At 35.4% G+C, this 22,011-nt stretch overlaps 1 protein-coding gene across 8 annotated transcripts in view; it reads left to right on the plus strand.

Moving 5' to 3' along the window:
* Positions 1 to 22,011, plus strand: part of pum (pumilio) — a 344,999-nt gene that overhangs the window by 141,664 nt on the left and 181,324 nt on the right. For all 8 annotated transcript variants that reach the window (XM_081769609.1, XM_081769610.1, XM_081769606.1 and 5 more), the window contains 2 exons: positions 4,503 to 4,693; positions 10,420 to 10,559. In XM_081769609.1, coding sequence (XP_081625735.1) covers positions 4,503 to 4,693; positions 10,420 to 10,559 — 331 coding nt within the window. The remainder of the gene's footprint in view (positions 1 to 4,502; positions 4,694 to 10,419; positions 10,560 to 22,011) is intronic.

The following is a 22,011-nucleotide window of genomic DNA, read 5'->3' on the forward strand; positions in this document are numbered from 1 at the left end:
ATGTTTACGATCCTACGTCTCTACAATTCACTCTGAAGTGGAGCGCTGTCATTTTGAATAATTGCGTCATTGGCCGGAAATACCTGGACGACAGGATGTACGTGGTCACATACAGTATCCATATTTTTCACTGTGAGAAATACTCAAATACTCAAATACTGAAATACTGTTTACAAGGCTTGCGGAATACCAAAAAAATTGTGGCATGATCTTCACTGAGCGGCCGATATTTTTTCCCGATAATGGCACCAGAGTTCGGAGCATAAGCTTCTTAAGCGTTCACCGTAAACAAACACGGCCTGTGAGAGAATTCATCGGATCATATTAAGAGGTTCCAGTCATTGGTGATCCACTTCGCATGTTGAGTGTTGTTGATATTTGGACATAGGAACCCGACCGCGATGTTCAATTTATGCAAACTATGCTCTTTCAGGTGTTCCGTAGTCACTCGGCTGCATTCACTTTACGATCTTGATGACAAACCTCTTCGATTCCCGGCGATTCCTATCTGACACGCTTCCATTCCATCTGCTCTTCGTTGATGGACTTCGCGGTTTGTCCTGTGGGTTGTCATGACCTAGAGCATTGTTTCTAGTGATACGCTAATCACATTATATGCATTTGTGCTAACGAATCGCGCACCTAAGAGAATTTGCCCAATTTGCATCACTATCATCTGCCTTCTTCAACATATGCTTCCGTACTATCTCCCTGACGTACTTCAGATTGTCATCCAACACACCACTGACAACGGCCAGATGTCCTCAGTGTTACTACACATGATGCAAACAACTATATGCGCGCTCGTTATTTTGATAAGTCTCTCTCTCTCTCATTTATATATATATATATATATATATATATATATATATATATATATATATTCGAAGGATTCTTGCTGTGAAAGAATTCGATTCGCCTTCTAGTTGGATGTTGTGGTTCGGATTCCATGTTAGACAGTGGATGCATGTCGTTGAGTTTCTGTACTGCGAAGCGACATTGAGTTCCAAATAATAAACATCCAGTATTTAAAAATATGTGTATAATTGTTTTAGTGATGTCTTACGTGAAATTGTTGCAATATTAAAGTTCTTTGTCTGACGAATTTCGTTATGAGTAATAATGTCCTAGGAGTAGCAAAGGCTGACTACATAATAAAGACAACTGAAAGATTCTGAATTTATTAGTAAATAAAAGATTATTCCTTCACGTTCATGATGTAGTCAGTGGTGAATGTTTCGCAGGTATCATCATTGACTCGAAGTAACTTAAAATATCCTTAACTGGATAACAGCCTTGCGTGAGAGAAGAGCTATACTATGAAGGTAGCGTCCCACGTGTTTACCACGGAAAATGGGAGGTCAACTTCTTTCTGATGTAATTTATCCTATTCGAGAAAGCTGTTTGTGTGTTAATTTCGCAGTATTTAGCATGAAGGTTATCTTGGAATATAGGGGTACTAGAACAGATTAACAAAACAGTTTCATCACCATAGGAACACACCAATCCAGAGATCCTATTTTGTGACGAGTCAATCCAGTTATTACTACCCGCCTTTCGAAATTTCTTTTTTTTCTTTTCTTTTTTTAAATATATTTAAATTCTTTTGGACTACTGAGAGTTATCTTACCCTCAAATATCTCCATCCTGTACGTGTCAACAACGTAAGCAGTTTCTGATCATATGAAAACCTCTCATAGTCGTACAGATAGGCTTCTGATTTTTTTAAAATGATGAAATGTTACTCAGAATATTTGTATTTATTTTAATCTGCTAATCATTACCTCATATTACAAGCAGAAGTGAACACATGCTTCGTACATGAACTCCGTCATTGGCTTTGGAATTGTTGATTCTGTTGTTATACTGTTTTGACATTGAGTGAAATTGTTAGAATTTTACCGAAACTTTAGGTTTCACCGAAAACTTCATTCAAATGAGGTCAATCTGAAATAAATGAAAGTTTGGAAAGGTATACAATATACAAGAACTTAGGCGTCATGCAGATTAATGGACAAGGCATTGATAATTTCTTACTTGTGATGATAATAGCAAATTTTCTTTGCAGACGTATTCTCATATTTTTGACTGCTATAAGTACAATAAAGCTTCATTATGAAACTAATATTTATCGTAGAATTTACTAACGTAAATAAATTGATAGAAGTAAGACCCCAAAATAATTGAAGACTTATACGAAATATATTGGAATTTAAGCAATACGGAATTAAAAATTTCCTTGTCCTGTCAAAGCTCCAGAATGCTTTGTATATACTGCACATGTTGCTGTTTTTAAAGATGTCAACAATCGAGGTATATGCAGAATGTCCTGTAATATGTTGTGAGCGGACTTCCTATCAATATTCGCCTCCCTAAATAGAGTCTCAGATCTGTCTGAAAGCACTAGATGCTCCACTTTTATTACCATTCTTGAGTCTGTAACCGTCGAGGGACGACATTCTTCAGCATCATCCTGGATACATGTAACTACATTTGAAGTCTCTTCTAGCGTTTCTCTGTGTCATAAGATGGGCTGCTATCTTCGATTTTCGATTTTGCTATTGCATAGTTTTGCTGTAACACAAATTGAGCAGGACCTAGAAAGATACAAATTAGAACAGTGAGATGTAACCTACTGCAGATTTTTACGTTAATAGCACAATTCTATGTTGGATAAGGCTAAGAACTTTCTGCCTTCTCTCGTAAATACTACACTTGAAAGAAGGTCTTGTTTTCATGTCTGTCTGTAAGTGTTCGAAATAATCTTCATATTTTTATTTTTTTTTTCTCGTCAGAAATTACTTCTGAATATTAGTCTATCTCGCTTTTTTTTTTTTTCCATGGAACTGAACAATACCATGAGGCAGAGATAAGGTGTGCTAAAATCTGAATCGTTGGCCATACAGGATTTTTTAAGTATTGCGGATATAGTAGACAATTGTAGAATTTCAATATAGGGGAAGAGCGATATATCTATATCTATCTATCTATCTATCTATCGAATAGCAATCAAAACTGGTGACCCCCGAGCTACTGCATTCCTTTTCCAACGTATCAGCATCGCCATCCAGCGCGGGAATGTGTCATCGATCTTAGGCACATTACCTCCTGGTAAAGAACTGGACGAGATTTTTCTTCTATAACACACAATAAGACGGAAGGAGACATATCCGAGGAGGCTGACAACCACTTTGACTATGTTCATGAAGAATGTTTTGAATCCAGTTTGGATAAATATACATTGTTTTCTACCTTTAAATTGTAGATATTAAAGATAATCGAAAATTCAAAATAAGTATACATAATAAAGTAAGGACTTGTCTGTTGTAGTAATATTCCATTATCACTGTTGTAAAATTTATATTATTTACATTAAGTGAATAAAGTTTTTAAACAACTGTCTATCTATCTATCTATCTATCTATCTATCTATATATATATATATATATATATATATATATATATATATATATATATATATATATATATATATATATAATATGTAAATACTAAATTTGATTTATTGGATTAGGTACGCTAAGTCAAATCCAGTATTGGAGAAGTAAATTGATTGCTTATCTATACACAACATAGGAGTATATAATTTTTTATAGTGATTTGAAATTCCGCTTCAAGAGTGGGAATGTTGGGATTATTAGATATATCGTAACTCTTGGGTATTCATGGCAGTTACTTGGTACAGGGTATACAAATATCTCATTCACTTACATGGGTTCCAAATATTCTGTCATGAAGTGTTGGGTGAATGAAGTATTACTGATCATTGTATTATTTTTCTGAACCATTGAACATAAAATCAGAAAATTAGGTACACTGGTGCCTAAGGCCCAACATGTATAGTTTCCGGTAGGTGCTAAAGAATAAGAAACGTAATTTGACTTAAAAATCGGTTGTTTTCTGTTGATTTAATATTAGAACAAGAGATTTGTTTGTATACACAGTATATTTTTTAAACCAAATTTCCGAAGCTAGAAATTTCAGATAGGAAGCGTACGGAAGAATATTGTATAAAACAGATGTAAATTTTATTACGTCCTATGTGTTCTTTACATAGCGCCGTGCAGTTTGGAATGGAAAATGCAATTTTGTAAACTTGGCACTTCCTCGTTAGTTAACCTAATGCGTCTACACGAATGCAGAGAGAGAACAAGTATTGTGTGCGGCATTTACTGATTATATTATTTAACTTTTCTTTAGAATAAAGACATCAGGATGTGGATATAACACTAGTGGTCTTCCATACAAGAATGCAAATTTTAGTACTTTATTTTGAAAGTAGGAATGAATATTGAATAAATGGGGAGAAAATTACCTGTTTATATTTTTTATACTTTATAGGAAAGTGATTTTGTACAAATCTATGTAAATACGTAATGTATTATGTATTTATTGATTCTGTTGTATTGTGTTTACCTGTATATTATGATGTATTGCAGTATTTCACCTATTTTATTAACATCTTCCCTTTTCTCTTTCTTTAGACCATGCGGTATCCCAACCGATCACAATGGTACCGCGGAGGTCTGGGAGTTTTCCTGGGAGTGAGGCAGCCAGCATCCTGTCTCCACGATCATCAGAGACTGGTGGGCTCGGCGTGAAGATGGTAGAATATGTTCTTAGTTCGTCGCCAACAAGCAAGGACATTGACGCTAGGATGCGAGGCCTAGTGTTGGTAGGTGAAATTGAAGTTTTCCCAAAGAAACTACTATCAAATTTAGTAAGACAGATTTTCAGTTGAAATTGAGTAACTAACCGAATGAAGAGGTAGCTTACTGGGTGAAAAAGTGTAAATTTGTCTTCTGAGCGACTGATAAACAATCGTGTTGAAAATGGTCACAGACTATATTTTCACCACTAAGTTTCGTGTGTGTTTCCTCTTACTGACGTAGTTTGACTAAGTACATCAGTGTTAGGAGAGAAAATTTGCGTAAGAATGTTAAGCGTCAGAGCAAGTATTCTGACATAATAGACCAACTACCACTAAGTGAAAAAGTTTCCAGTCAGCAGGTTCCGCAACTTATCCTCTGTTCTTTATATAAGAGTTAAACTCTTTAACACTTTCGATTATTTGTATTCCTCTCTTCCTCTCGTTTTTTCTTGTTTCCTTTCACCATCCCTCTGTTATTGTATCTCAAAAGACAGTTGCTTAATATTGTAACCTGTTGATTTTTTTCTTCATTTTTTCAGGCATTATTCTCTCTGTCTCTTTATATAGGGTTTCTGTTCCACGTAATTCATTTTCGCCATTTTCTTTATGTAATTTAGAAGGCATTCATACATCACTTTCTATTCTGCCGAATAAAGAACAGCATATAAACATCTGGTCTTTTGTGTAAATCTATAGTGACATAGTAACTGTAAGTGCACCTTTAGCTCTGACTTCTTTTATATATATATATATATATATATATATATATATATATATATATATATAATACCATTTATTTATATATTTTAGTTCACATCAAATTGACAGATACTTGGTTACCTGTTGTATACCCCTTAAAATTTTATAATTGCTATGGATTCCTTCGATCCAGTCATTGCAGTCTTCTTAGTATGTATTTTTACCTCATATTCATAATTTTTCAAGTTTTTAACTTACTTCGCTTCTACTCACTATTCAAAGGGGCCTTGCAGCCTCTCTAGTATCCTTCCTCTTCCTAAATTCCAACATTTCCAGCTCGGCCACATTGCATATCGTGTTGGTGGGTTTTCTCGGAATACTGCTATTTCCTCTCACTTTCTCATTCCAGCTCTTCCATCGTTATTCACTTGTTTTAATAATCGCCTTCCTTAGTCTGAGGAGCATAATAGCGAGGCGTTAAAGTAAAAGATTTCGTTTCATTTCATTTTCGTTATAGGACTCGTTCAATATTGGGAGCAGAGCTTTTGCTGCATGGGGTGAAACTAATAGTTCCATCTTGAACTTACACTAAAATATCTGATAGCTGAGCTGGTGGGGAGTCTAGTCCTGACCTGCTTGCCGCGGGAATATTGTATCCATTTAGCTAGCAGTGAGACAAAACCTTAAGATCGTTCTTATCTGCTTAATATATCATGATTGTAGACAACTATTTTTTAGAGACAGTTCACATTGGAAAGTTTTTGATTGAAGATTGTTTAAGCGTCAGTCAGCAAAGATAGATAATTACTTAAAAACTAAGGAACACTTGCTTACCAGGTAACCAAGAAAGTTATTGCGGTTTCAGTACAAAAAAGAAAAGTTAAAAAAAAATGCGTTTACCTTATGTTTATTCCCCAAAATATCCACCATCCGGTTCTACAACCTTCTCACATCGTTTGGCAAGCCTGTATATGTCATTTTTGAAGAAATCTTTGTGTTGGGACTCATAAAACTGCGCCACCGTGTTTTCAAACTCTTCTCGAGCTTTGAGTTGTTGATTGCTCATATGGTTGTCCATAGACACAAAAAGATGATCTGATGGAGCAGTGTCTGGTGAATACGCTGGATGTGACAAGTTCCCAGCCGAGAGAAGAAATCACCTTCAGGGTCATCTTTGCTGTATGGGTTCTAGTGTTGTGTTGGTGGAAAACAACACCCTTCCTATTCATTAGTGCAGGTTTTTTTGCAAGCTGTTCGGCTACTCTCTGCAATTGTGCTGAGTACACCTCTTTGGTTATGGTTTTACCACTTTCCAAGAACTCATAATGCACAATCCCAGCAGTAGTCCACCATACACACAGCATCACCTTCCGCTGATGAAGAGCAGGTTTTGCACTTAAATTCATGGAATCATTTGATGATAGCCAGTGGTATGAGCGTCTTCTGTTATCGTACATTACCCATTTTTCATCACATGTCAAAATTCGGTCCAAAATTGGACAGTTGTTGTTGTTAGTCAGCAAGGAAGAGCAAATGTTCAGTCGTTGGAGACCATTCGCAGCAGTCAGCACGTGAGGGACCCACATACTCAGTTTCCACGATTTTCCAAACTCATGTAAGTGCACACGAATGGTTTCATCGTTTATCCCAAATCGTTGAGCGAGTTCTTGACACGTTTGACTTGAATCCTCTTCTTTTGCTGCCTTGAATTGGTCCAAATCGAGAGATTTTGATCTGCCCGATCGAGGTTTGTCTTCAAGTGTCTCATCGCCGGTCGAAAAGGTCTGAAACCACTTTTGAGCTGTGGCTGCTTCTGCGCCTTCTGTGCCCGACTTGAACTTATACAATAAACAAGTCGTGATTACTGCGTTCGACACAGACATGGTTCACTGCGAATACTTGATCTCAAACTGTCGTATGCGACCTGTTATCTACGTTAGCCGACGTGCCAATGACTCAGCTTTCAAAAACTGTCATATACAGGTACCCCAGGCGACAGAAATTACTACCACTTTATGATAGCGGCAGGTGTAAAAACCGAACAAACTTTCTTGGTTGCCTTGTAAATCAAGCGTAGTTACCTCCATGTTCTAGTAATCAATGTTTTTGAATTTCAGTATCTGAATATTTTGGAAAATCTAACAGATCAAGGGCTCAATATCGTGTTCTGTTGGAAATATTTACGTCTTTATAAATGCGTCTAACATCTTGTGGATAAAATTTGGTAATTGGTAGATTTTATAGATCGTTAGGTCATTAGGTTCAGGTAAATAATCTTTCGGTAATCCAAACGTATATATGTTTGGATTACCAACTGTATGTGTACTTTTTCCTCAAAGAAACGCGTGGTCTTGCAATCATAAAATCTTACATGTATTTTCTGTATTCTACATGTTTTACGCTGTTGTAGAGACGTTAATATTTCCAGTAGATGATGAAGTAGAGATTGTTGTGAATATTATAAGTCGTTAAAACCGCTGTAATATTCACATACAGAAAATCAGAACTAATAGATTATTATTATTAAAAAGATGGAGGTCAGTAAGTTTAATTCCAATATAGGTAATTTATTTTGTACACTTACAATTGTATTGGAAAGATGGGAATGTCACAGCGCCCTTACTATTTATCATCGCTTGGCAGACTGATTCTACCAATATGAACACTTTTTCAGTACATGATTTGTCAGATCATTTACTACATTTTATTTGTGGGTGTATTAAGTACATATACTTGGTATTTTGTAGACTAGAAACAAACATTTAACTTCTAAAGCAATACATAATTTCACATTCGCCGCACTACCATTAGATGAACAATGGTGCCAGCCCAACACAAAATTTGTTTCAAATGACACTACCACAAATCATTACATATTTCAAATCTGCATGTTAATTACAATATTACTTATAATTCAGTGTTTCAAACTATGGACATAATAGTATCAAGTACAGATTTGAGAACTGTTAACTGAGATGGATGGGTGAGTGCACATCCAGAGTACCTTAGTGTCGGATACTATGAACATATGACGTTTTTGGAATAAATTTGAAGATAATTACATGGGGTTGAACATTTCGAATGGTTTGGTTACATAAGTATTCTATCAAAATACTATGGTCATTCCCAATAAACGAACAAAATTGGTATTCAAACAGTTTTGAAGATATGGTAAACAAGTTTTAGTTTGCAACATTTTTTTAAAAAAATTACGTAATTGTTGGAACTTGTTATAATTACAACTTCCAAACACTATTGCTGTAATGTTATAAACGCAAAGCAAAAGAAACATTTTTCACAAATACGCCATGTTAAACAGTGTTGCAGACTTTACCAGTTTAATATCTGTGGAACGGATTGAGATCACGAATTGCTGTAAACAGCAAAATAGAACAAACTGGAAACTTGCGCTTATTGGAAACCTAGTCTTTAGTTCTGATCTTACGTAACCAACTTTTCAAAATTAAAGCCTTTAAAAAAAAGTAATTTTTAACCCATTCTAACTTCCTTTCTACTTACTCGAAATACGTCGTATTATGCCCATGATATTCAACACTGAGGTATTTGGGATATATAATGCCCCATCTAAGTTGTGCTATTAGTGGGGTAGAATCTTCTAAAATTTGAGTATTTGTGATACTATAGCATCCTTAGTTTGTAATACTGAATTGTAAAGTTTAACATTTACATTTGAAATATGTAGTACTCTGATGTGCCATTTTAAAAACGTAACTTAATGTTGGGTTGGCACTGAGACATTTCGTTTGTGCTGCGTCATGTATCAAATGATTCCCCCTATTGGGGTTTGCTTCGCACAGAATTTTAGCTTTTTTTCTTTTTACTTCATTTCATTTATTGGCAGAGAAGTTAAACGGTTGTTACAAGTTAAAAATACTTACTCTGTGTAATTAAAATTGTTCCCGTTTAAATTCTACACACTGTTTTATACTTAAAAGCTTTTTAACTTTTGCTTTTTGCGTAGTAGTTGACGAAACAAACTGAAATATGCTTAGGAGTTCATAATTTTTGTATAGCATGTTCAAAACTAATATTAATTTATTTTACTGCTTTATGTGGACATGAAGAAATTATAGGCTGTTTTGTTGGTTTAGTTTGTGTTTTGACATAATGTATTCATGCATTTATTTTCTACTTCGTTCATCTCGTTTTGCTGGGATCAGCTATAACAAAATTAAATTCTGCCTGGGTGTAAATTCCTCGTTATATAGCATTCTGTTGAAGAGCCAAAGGTGATGGCACATAAAGAATTTATCAAACGAGATGGAAAGTGTTACGCTCAATATTCCCTACTTGTAAACTATATTATGCATCTATGATCATAATTAGAAGTGAGCTAGTAAAAAAGAAGGAAAAAGGAAAGGAAGAGTGTACCATAGTCTTTCCTGCATGATAGACGAGCTCTTTTGAGCTCACAGTGTCTTAAATATTCCCTAGAATACCTAATGGTTTTCTTTACGCGACTCTTGTTCGCACTAACATTATTCCTGAGACACCCAGTAGAATTGAGAACGATGAAACAGTATGTAATTATATATATATATATATATATATATAAAAAACCTGAAGATCAGAACTTAGGGTGAGATTTTTAAAGGGAAGAGATCAATTGTTTGGGCACAGTTGCTGTCTCGTTACAAACGTAGGATATCTGAAAAGTGAACGTCGTATTGGTTGACTGGCAGTATACGGTATACGTGAGTTTTTATGCTTTTGTTACTTTCGAGACCTCATAATATACCAGTATTCACAACTGAGAGTTTATTGTATGCTTAATTCTTACATCATAGGAACCGACTGTCGTCGGTAATCATAAAATTATTTCGGACTGAAAAATTCATCATTAATATGAATAAATCATTCGATGGTATGAGGGTTAACAAGTGCGTTTTCTTAAATTATGTAGAGCTTAGTCTATACAAATGTCACGATAAGTTAGTTTAATCTTGTATACTTTATTCTATTCTGCTTTTACAGTAGTAGAAATATTTTGGATTTGTGTGTGTTAAAGTTACTAATGTTTTATTTTCCAGAATCCCAGTGATGGAAAGGAAAAAGATAAGGACAAAGCTCCCTCGCCTTTCGAAGCTGGCAAAAAAGATGTCGAAAACGGGAACACATCGCAACCAAACGGCATTGTACAGAACGGCTTAGACGACGAAAAAGGTTTTAAGTAAGTATATATACCTGAATGAGAAAATATAAGTGTTAGCTCGTTCATGTTATGTATATAAATCTTGCTTTGGAAAGTGTCATTTATTTCATGATTGCAAGATAATGTGAAAACAGTATTTTCCAGATATAGTTAGTAGTTAGTTCAGAGCTCGCTCAATTATTTAGTAGTTACGTTTCAACAGCTTCTATATTCTTATTGTAGTATAGATCGTAAAAACTGCAAGTAAAAGATAATGCTTCATACTTATCACTATAGGTCATAAAATAGTATCAATTTCGAGGGATGCGGTCCTCTTCCTCAGCTGTCTTAGACATGTGAGAAGGATAAAGATAGTACCATACAAAGTAAACAAATCAGTTCCCCACAACGATTATGGCAAATGGAACTACGTTGAACAATATAAACATATTCACTGTTGTTCCTCTTCCGACCGACAGCAGTACGTTGTGAAAATATCACTCTATATTGGATTGATTTCCCCTTTATTTCGATTGAGTGCATTGCTAGATTTAAGAATGTCGTAGTTTTTTCCATTTTCCAGTACTCACACATTAGCAGTATCACGTTTATTTTCCTTATGGGTCAATGCTAGTCAATAATTGCTGCAAGTTCGAGAGCCTTAAGAGCGCAAACATGTTCAGCTATTCTGGTACATGTATTCCTTTTCGTTTGATCTATATAAAATAGATCACACTGGCAAGTGACATTGTAAATCCCAGTAGATAGTTTAGAATCTTTTTTAATGCTTGTCAGCTATATATGGGGGCCGTATCCATCGAAAGTCATTTTAAACTGTGAGTATTAAATGTTCTCGTATTCTTCTTAGGAAACAAATATGCCTACTCTGTTATTGGGGAGATAAACATAATCCTTAAATGATAATGTATCTGTTTGAACGTTGTTCTTGTAACTCCGGATGATAAATTGTTCTCACACCATCTTATGTTGCTCTTGTTATAAATTGTATTTATTTCAAATTTACACTCAATATATGGATGTTCTTGATGGTTATAGCTGAGTTTACTAAAATAAGTGGAAATGAAATCCAGTAATTTAAAGGTAAAAAGAAATAAGAGAAGTTATTCAATATATTATTGAAAGATATAAACATAAAAATAATATTTACAGTTTTCGTTCACTTTAATTGTCAGACCGTACAGAGCGCAAGGGTACTTAATTTGAGTGAAGCATTTAAGGCTGCAATTATGGTAACGAATTGTCGATTCGTTGAATTTCTATAACCTCTGCATAGCTAACTTACGGATGTTACAGCACGCATTGGCGAGTTCTTTCGTAGAGGCTCCTTGAAAATAGCAGGGTTCCCCGCGATCCATTAACATTTGTCCGAATATTCTGCTGTACATTTAACGTGTCAGTAAGAATAAGACAGTTCCCAGCTATTGAAGCTATCACATCGCGTCAAATACGTTGGAGGAAAATAAAATGCTTGTTCCTAAACTTTGATAATTTAAAGCAGTTGTTTCAGAAGTAGAACATTTTCTTACTGAATTTCAGACTGACTCTCCTCTCCGTCTACTTCTCTACAATCCCGTATCAGACGTGATAGAAAATGTGGTGAAAAATAATGTTGATCGAGTTCATGTATGCAAAATGATGTGGAAAATGAAGAAAATCTGCCTGTGAATAAGGACATTAGCGTTGCTACACATACTGTCTTTATGCCATCCAGTAACGGATTTAGACATTTTGGATTTTCGTCGAAATTGTAGAAAGTGTCTATATAGGTTTATGCTTAAACTCCTGGGGAAGTCACTTTTCAATTGTAAATTGATCAGAGCACTTTTTCGTGTTTGGATCTTAATGTTTCTGCAGGGACATTTCTTAATGTTAGTGTGAATCGCTTGAAGTCTCTTTTAGCTGAAGTAGTTGAAAATGATCAGTTAGATGGCAATAGGACAAATAGAATTGTAAAGCAGAGTTTGTTCGAATCCAAATTGTGTGTTCTAGAACTGGGCAGCGGTTAGATGATTTTTTTCCTAGGAATGGATACTTCAGTAAAATGATTTAAAAGTGTTGTTAAAATCCTTTGTTTGTTAAATAAAAATTGAAATTTTGAAAGACGGTTTCAGATCAATGCAGAATGTGTAACCGATAAACATCGGAGCAGAGTAGTATACGATTCAGTCAGTACCTTCTTCATATCAAAGCCGAGCTAGATTCTACTCTGTGGAGTCCGCCCCTTCGTGTACAGCAGTAAAGTATTGGGTGGCAGAGTTTAAACGAGGCTTTATGAAGTGCAAAAGCGAACGTGGCAGTGGTCGAATGAGGTGACACGGCAAATATGACGAAGGAAATCCACAAAAATGTATTGGATGACCAACGACTGAAAGTGCTCGACCAGACATAGTACAGTTTAAAAAATGCTGTACATCTTATATTGACTTGACAGTTTGGACATCAGAAAGCTGTGCTCGAGATGGGTGCCGCGATTGCTCGCAATGGAAGAAAAAGAACGTCGTGAGGATGCTTCAGTCGAATGTTGGACTATATTTCGCAGAAGTAGAGTTTTTGCGTGCATTCGTAACTATGGATGGTACATGGGGTCCATCACTTCACACCTGAGTCAAAGAAAACGTCAATAGAATGGACTGAAAGGGGAGAATAAGGCGAAGACAGTTCCATCTGCTAACAAGATCATTGCGTCAATTTTTGGGATGCACTGGAGTAATGTTCATTAATTATCTTCAAAAAGGAGAAACAATCAACGGTGAGTATTATGCAGCGCTTAAGTGATGAAATAAATAATGGCCGAATTTCTCGAAAAAGAGTGTTGTTTTCATGAAGACAATGCACTTCACACATTCGCTATCGCGATGGCCAAAATCAATGAGTTGAAGTACGAATTTCTTCCTCGCGCACCTTAATCACCAGATTTAGCTCGCTCGGACTATTTTGTTCCCAAACTTGAAAAAGTGGCTCGGTGGTAAAAGACAACAACAATGAAGAGGTGTAGAATGCGATTAATAGCTATTTTGAGGAGCTAGACAGTTCTCACTATAAACAGGGTATTGAAAATTACTGGGAAAAGTATAACGAGCTTAAAGGAGACTGTTGAGAAATGGATATTTTTTTTCCCTTTTTATTTTCTTTGTTGGTGATTAAGTTATAGTTTTAGGGAATAATAGGGAATGCTAGTTATATTTGGCATCCTTAAAATGTTATTTCGGTCTAGTTCGTTTCTCTTCCTACACACTTAGATAGACACCTGGGTTATCCAGCGGATTAGCGAAAAAATAAATAAATAAAAAAACTTATAAACGTGTAAAATTTTATTTTAAAAAAATCTTTGGTAGCTGTAATACTGTTAAAATGATGTTTCTTGAAAACCCGAATTTTTTGAAATCGAAAGAAATAAATTAATACCTATCCATTTTATGATATCGTTTGTTTTAAATAGGCCAGTTTTGAGCAATGCTGCGACCTGATGTATTTTTGCAATGTGTCAATCGCGTATCAGCTTTTCTTGTCAAAGAACATTCAGGAAAACTTATATAATGATTATAAGAGTTACGACAACGCTTGACGCTTGATTCTTCAGTTGCCTGAAATCTCACGTACGTACATGCCTAGACATTTATACAGGATGCGGAAAAAGTCCCATAACTATTCAATAACTCGCGAAATCTATATCATAAAACTGAAAGTGACTATGATTGTGACACTTAATCCTTTCAACTACCCGACCGATCTCGGATCAGATTTTCAGCATTGATAAGGGTATAACTTAGGGTTGAGGGAGGAGAGAAATATGAAAAACAAAACTCAATAACTTTCGAAGCAAACGGCCGATCTTGAACAGATCTTCAACATAGATGAGATTCCTGCCTGGAATGTTTATCATTTCCCTTTGATGGAACAATTTGGGGAGGAGGGAGAGAAAGAAAAAAAAAAAATAAAACCGACTATGTTCGTGAATCAACTCATGAACCACTTGACCGATCTCAAATTTTCAACATGGATGAAGTTCGAGCTTGGATATATATAAATAAATAAATAAAATATTAGGGTGTCCCTTATTTTGGGTAATTTCTTGTTGCAATACGCACACCCCCCAAATGTATTCTATGTGACCGTAAACTCCCATTAGTGAAATAGCAGCTCTCTACGAGAACGTTAACCCGTGCCGACTTGACGACAAAGTCATGAAATGACGTTTCTACATTGTAATATAATTTAGAATTTCCAACCGTGATAACGGCGAAACTAAAAGAGACAGAGAAACGAAACTTTGCACGAAGCAATTAGAGGAAGGGAGACATCTGTTCATGTATTGACAAACAGCACCGGATGAACAGTGTTGCCAACCCAAGAGAAAATTGTGTTTTTGTAAATGGAGTGACCTAAATTGAATATCATCTTTGGAAGCAACAATGAAAATAAAGACAAAAGAGATGGTAGACGCAGATCAGTGTTGCAAACTGTTCGAGAAATAACGTGTGATATGTGTTGGGACACAGGGAGTGAGGCACTAACGTTTTGTACACCTTAAATCAGATACTGACAAGAACTGTTTACGCTTACTCTAAGTGGATTCGCTGAACAGTGTTGCCATCAACAGAAGGGAGAAATTTAGTTTGGAGGAGAAACAATAAATCGGAAAAGGTCACTAGTGCTGTATGGTTTAAAACCTATAATGCAAGACAGAAGAGCATGAGGAGTATTGCCGTGGTTGAGAGAGATTAATAATCCACATACTGACAGATATATTCGTTATCATCTTAAAGCAGAAAACTAAGGTTTGAAAAGATGGCAACGCTGCACAGCGGCGGCGCTTTTACTCTTGATGATGTAATAGTTATCAACTTCCTCCTCAAAAGAACACAAGTAAACCCGTGCAAATTGAACGCTGTTTACATATTTTAACCAGGTTGTTAGGATTCCAACCCGCTGTGCAGCGTTGTCACCTTTCTAAAACCTTAATTCTCAGCTTTTACAAGATAGTGTGTATGTCGGTCAGTTATCGATCTCACATAACCACGGTTCTACTCCTCATGCTCTACCGACTTGCATTATACGTTTTAAACCATACAGCACTAGTGATTTTTTCCGAGTTATTGTATGTTTTCCAAACTCAAATTTTCTCTCCTGTTGACGGCAACACTGTTCAACGGATCCTTCTAGACATAGTCAACGCAAACAATTCTTGTGAATATCCGATTTAAGGTGTACAAAACGTTAGTACCTCTCTCCCTGTGTGCGCCAATACATATCACACGTTATTTCTCGAACTGTTTGCAACAGTGATTTGCGTTTACCATCTCTTTTGTCTTGATTTTCACTGTTGCTTCCAACGATGATACTCAATTTAGGTCATCCCATTTACAAAAGCACAATTTTCTCTTCGGTTGGCAACACTGTTCATCTGGTTCTGTTTGTCAATAGACTGAAACAGTGATGTCGTAATTTCCTTTCCGTTACCATGGTGATCGCCATGTTTTTTCTATACAAACACGTGAAGCGAACGCTGTATTTTAAAGTATAGTATAAATAAGGACAACAGCCGTCAGTTAATTATAAATTTGTAATTATAAAATGTGTTAAGGAATGATAAAGTTGGTAAGAAACGGTACAGATTTAGAATGTAGAAATTACGATTAAAATCAAGAAAATTCATAAAGAAAGAGTAATATCTAAAGAACTTATTTCTAAAAACGCCACATCTTTAAGTGATAAGATAGAAATCAAATAATTAATGTAAACATCATTATCATATAATCCACCTTAAGAAGCAATTATACACAATAGAAACACTCTAACGTGCAGATTGATAAACTGTCGGCACAACGACAACTATAAAAATATACAGTTTAAAAAATCTTTTAGTACGATGTTAATTCTATTGGACTTTCCTTATGTTCACTCTTAATAATGGAAGTCCACAATATCAATATCTTTAATATTACAAAGGAAGGGGGGAGGGGGGAAAGCAAGCCTTTGGAAATTTTCAATCCGGACCATCAGTGGATATAGGTCAGATCTTTTCTTATATTACCTACCAACTTTTTTTAAAGCATTTAGAAACAGTACAATAAGAAAATATCCATTTATGAATGGTTCAGCGTATATTCTAAAAAAGTAATAAACACTAATATAAGTATCATAACATTGCATACATGAACAGGATTAACAAATCAAAAATTTTCCAGTATTATCTAAGGTTAATATCTGATTATGAACAAAGATTAGTATATTTTTCTTTTTTTATATATATCTGTTTCTTTTCTTTTTTTAGTTTAATTGATTAAAAATATTTAAAAAGAAACATAAATGTTTCATTCATTCTCATGTTTGCAATTCCGAAATATTTCATCACTGTTTTCGCTTTGCATTTAGGTCCTTTAGATATTTAGGCTACTTGTTGTTTAGAAAACAAAATGGCGATCACCATGGCAACGAAAAGGATGTGACGTTACACTATTTCAGTCTACACACGAACAGATGTCTCCCTTCCTCTAATTGCTTCGTGCAAAGTTTCGTTTCTGTCTCTTTTAGTTTCTCCGTTATTACGGTTGAAATTACATTATAATGTGGAAACGTCATTTCACGGTTGAAATTACATTATAATGTGGAAACGTCATTTCATGACTTCGTTGCTAAGTCGGCACGGGTTAACGTTCTCGTAGAGAGCTGCTATTTCACTAATGGGTGTTTATGGTCACATAGAATACATTTGGGGGGTGTGCATATCGCAATACGAAATTACCCAAAATAAGGGACACCCTAATATATAAATATATAAATGAATGAAACTTGCTAACTCTTGAACCATCCAACCGATCTCGATCAAATTTTCAACATAGATCAGTTTTGGGGCTGGGATGGGGGAGACTTCTAAAAACGATCGAAAATGTCCGATATTAGTGTCGAGTCCTTAGTTTTATGGGTCGCTAAGGTGAACAGTGACACATCGATTCCATTTAAATCCAAATTCAGCACTGCAGCTTGGAACAGGGGGAGGAAGGAGATATATAGAAATGGTCGAAAATGACTAATATTAGTGTCGAATCCAGTTTTGAGGTTGCTGAGTTGAGCACACACAATTCTGATCTCGTTAACGTCCAAATTATCTCCGCAACTTGGAGAGGGGAGGGAGATATATATATATATATATATTTAACAATAATAAAAGTGACTCACAATAATAAGGAAAACAAACAAAAATACATGTTAAATAGTTTTAAAAAAAGGTATCCAATGATACCAAACAACCCCCCTCCCCCCAATTCCCTGCAGGGTTACGGGAGGTAACTTTAAAATTTTAAATGGAAACCCTCCTTTTTTATTGCACATTTTGATTCTCCCGAAATATGGACAGGATTGACCTAGAATTGAAAACTTCTTTTATGGATGACGCTTGAATCGACACACTAAAGAGGAGAGAACCAAAACATGAAAATGCGAGTCGTCAGTGCCGTACTCTGTGCCTATACGGTTAGCATACTGGACTGCGGAGTCACGGGTCCCGCGTTGGGTCTCCGCTCAAGGCAACCTTTCTTCTTTGTTTATTTCTCCAAACGTCCATACGTTTTAACTTTGTACTTTATTCGAGTTACAGACAATACAAATTTCGTTAGGGACAAAAATGTTACTTTGCGCTGGAATCGAAATCAGGACCTTTGACCCCGCAGTCCATAACGCTAACCGTATGGTTACAGAGTACCGAACTGTCAGTTCACATTTTCATAATGTTTTGGCTCTTCCCTTATATTTGTGTCGTTTCAAGCGCCATCCGTAAAGGCACTGTTTTCGATTTGCGTCAGATCACTGTCCCTTTCTCTGGAGAATCCAAATGTGCAATAAGAAATGGGGTTCCCATTTAAAATTTTGTCGCTTTCCGTACCCCCGAAAGGGGTGGGGATAGGAGGTTGCGTTCTGTATCATTGGATAGGTTTTTCAAAAGTATTTAACGCGTGATTTGTTTGTTTTGCTTCTCTGTATATTTCGCAAGATATTGGCCCATTTTGAGACCGTTTCCGCACCCTGTATATGCACGACCAAGAGGAGCACAAACAACCGACTAGAAGAACATTTCCACAGGGCTCATAGCAAGTCACTTTTTTTTGTTACCTTTTTTTTTTTCAAGTTGGTCACTAAAAGTGGCTTTTTTCCAAATGTGCCACTAAAAGTTACTTTTTGGGAGGTAAAGTGACTTTTTCGTTTGATGTAGGTTTTGCATTGCGAGTTTTCTAAGAAAAATATTACAAAAATAAGTGGAAAAAGGCAGAAACTTGTTACTCATTACTATTCTGAAAGCTTCAGTACTTGCAGCCACATGTGAAACAGTCAGCTTCATTCTCACTTCAGCTTTTATTCTTTCTAAAGCACAGTGGATGGTTGGTGGATGCTTAAGCTCTCAAGATGGGGTTGAGAACCCTTCTGTGTCTATTCTTTCTTCTATTATAATAGTCTTTAGTTTTCTCTCGTAATAGTTAACGCTCCACTCAACGTTGTGTGTGTTTGTGTGGTTCATCATGTTCGTCTTGTGCTATGCTGCTTGTATATTCTTAAGAGTAGGGGAAGAATTTGAATATTTCATGGCTTTGAGAACTCGCAATGCTAAGTTAAATATGTATACTGTCCGGGATAAAGAAATTCGGAAATAGGCCAGAACTGGTTCCACTTACTCAGAAGCTTATCAGCTTCTTACATCTGCTAAGTCTGCTTACCATAACTACAAAGCATATTTAGAAAACCTAAGAAAGGAGGAAGCTCTAAAAGAAGTAAAGAAGACAAGATGAAATAAAACAACAAACAGAGAGGTGATGGAGAAATTGACAAATCACTTTTTTGTGTGCTTTTGGCCACTTTTTGGTCACTTTTTCGTCGCCTTTTGGCCCCTTTTCAACTATATACAAGAGACCAATCCACTATGAGCCCTGTTTTCAGGATGCCAAATACAATGTCCCAACATATCTGTCCTTTCGAAACTCCTGAAAAATACAAAGCGTAACATCAATACTCTGAAATTAGTAAAAAATAAAAAAATCTTAACCATTCATTGAAAGACAGTGTACGAGTCATTTTTCTTTTTTTATTCGAGCGATAGATCATAATTAAATTCGGACATATGTCGAAGTAAGATCGTTGATACCTGTGTGGTCATTACAGTCCACTGAACAACAGAACATTAGATGAGTTTTCTGTGGAGTAGCAAGATAATTTCTTTTCAACTTGGTCGTAGTTTGCGTTGAAATAATTAAAAAAAAAAAAAAAAAAAAAAAAAAATCCTATCCAAGTGTAGCCAAGGGGGATAGCGAAGATCGACATGATTTTTTGAACAGCACCTTTTGATTTTATTAGTACTCCGCAGCCATCTTTGTGTAGTCATATTTCCTGTGTGCCAGTTTTTTTATACATTTATATGCAAGATAATATACACAAAGCACTTTAAAGATGCTTCTGCATAAGTTAATATCAAATAGTGTATGAAATCCCGCATGTTCAACAGAGCTGACCAAAGCCATGGATGAAAACTTCATTCAAGATAGGTGTGCGTTGCTTGTCAAAATTCCCGTGCAAATCACTCCCTTAATGAGAAATTAGATGTAGCTTGTTAACGCACAAATTTTGTATAAGAATATTGTAACCTCTTAGTATGTTGGAGACTTGGAAAATCTGCATTATTTCGTTATCTTGGATTCTGATAACTTCTTGAAACAGACTAATCATACCAATCGTCACCGAGCTTATTATTTTAGATCGTTTCTTGTATGCATGGAAGAAAAGAAACTTCACACTTGAAAGCATAGAATAAATAATTACTAAACTTATTAAAAGATCAGGTTGAGGAAACTTATAAAAGCGCCGAACTTCGATCTTAAGAAGGCTGCTATATTTAGTTTTTAAATTTGCAGTGCTTCGAAACATTAATCTGTGTGTTTGTGGGATGTTGATTCATTAGCAGGTACGGAAATTTTGGTGTAGTAATATAATGAATCATATTCTAACTTTTTAGTAGGGTATAATACATCCACATTGCTTGTGTACGTACTGTTGTTGTGATTTAATGTAGGGTCCTTAATTCTGTCCGTTTTACTCTTAGTTAAGTAAAGAGATCGGTCAAGACAGGCTGACCACCTCCTCTCAAATCACTAAGTTTTGTAAACATATTTTAGATTTTTATGAAATATGTTTTTTGTAAAACCTGAATATTTGATGTTAAGATTAGAGGTAATAAGATGAAATTGCTTCTTAGAAATAAAATTGTTAACCATTATCAGGGTGTCTATCGGTCACGAAATCGGAAAACGGTCATGAAAGTAAAGACATTAGCCTTTAGGGCAGGATTTTTTTTTTTTTTTTTTAAATCTGTACAAATATAAGTACAAGCTGGAAAACTACGTCAAAATTCACCGCCAAATATGTGAATGGTCGGCTTTAGACTACTAAATCGGAAGCAAAGCACACCTCTATTCCGTGCATGAAAATTCAGCGTAATTCGCATCGAAATTCGCTCTTGAAAATGTTACAAAATTTTATGGTTTGGTAAAGAAAAGGTCACGAAATTTCATTTTGCAATTTAATAGACACCCTTATTATGCTTCTATATCTATCAGATAATATTTTGCAGTTACTGCTGGCAGAACTATATGAGTAGTTACTATTCGCCGCTTTAACAATACAAATAATTGCTAGTCTAGGAATTATTCATGTCCAATTATTCTTCTGGTTTTGTGTTGCTGTCATTGTGTCCATGTTGAGATTCGGGCGATTTTGAAGTTGCTCATGATGTTGAATGCAATTCGTTTCCAGCCATTCTCGTAGCGAAACTTTCAGTCGCTCCCCAACAAATGAACAAAATAATAAAATCGTTTTGCAAACGAAGTTTTTCTTTTGAAGGTTATCATACAAGATTTGAGTGCATAACAATGGTGTTAACAACAACAATAATAATAATAATAAACCACCCGAGATTTCTGAATTGTAATAAAGATTTGATGCTACACTATTCTTGAAAAGCTTTTCCTAAAACACTTGCTTTTCGTCTTTCTTTCTCTCTCTCTTTCTTTTTTTTTTTTTTTTTAAATTGCAAATCTCATGCCCGTTATTCCATTTTGTTATTAATGCTACTGTGGATAATGAGCTTATAATACACTTTAAAATAATTATTGTCTTACATTTGAAGCGTAGTCCTTTTACAACAGGATAAAATGCATTTATCAGTTAAGTTGTACACACTGATTATATTTCTGCGAGTTAAATTGTGAGAGAGTTCATAAGTACACTTTGTACAGGTTTATAATTTGAATTAAGAAAATCTCCCTCTTGATTCGATGCATAGATATCTCCTTCGCATAGTGATCAGAATTTTAGTGAGTTGAGTAATGAAAGTCAGAGAGAATAAACAAGATTGAAATCGAGTTGAAACGAAGAAATGTAGGTAAAAGTAAACAGCAGTTTTTCGGACTTGTGTATCGTACGTTTCTTC

This window comes from Thermobia domestica, chromosome 8 (genome assembly GCF_964235325.1).
Source record: "Thermobia domestica chromosome 8, izTheDome1.hap1.1, whole genome shotgun sequence".
NCBI classification, from domain to species: domain Eukaryota; kingdom Metazoa; phylum Arthropoda; class Insecta; order Zygentoma; family Lepismatidae; genus Thermobia; species Thermobia domestica.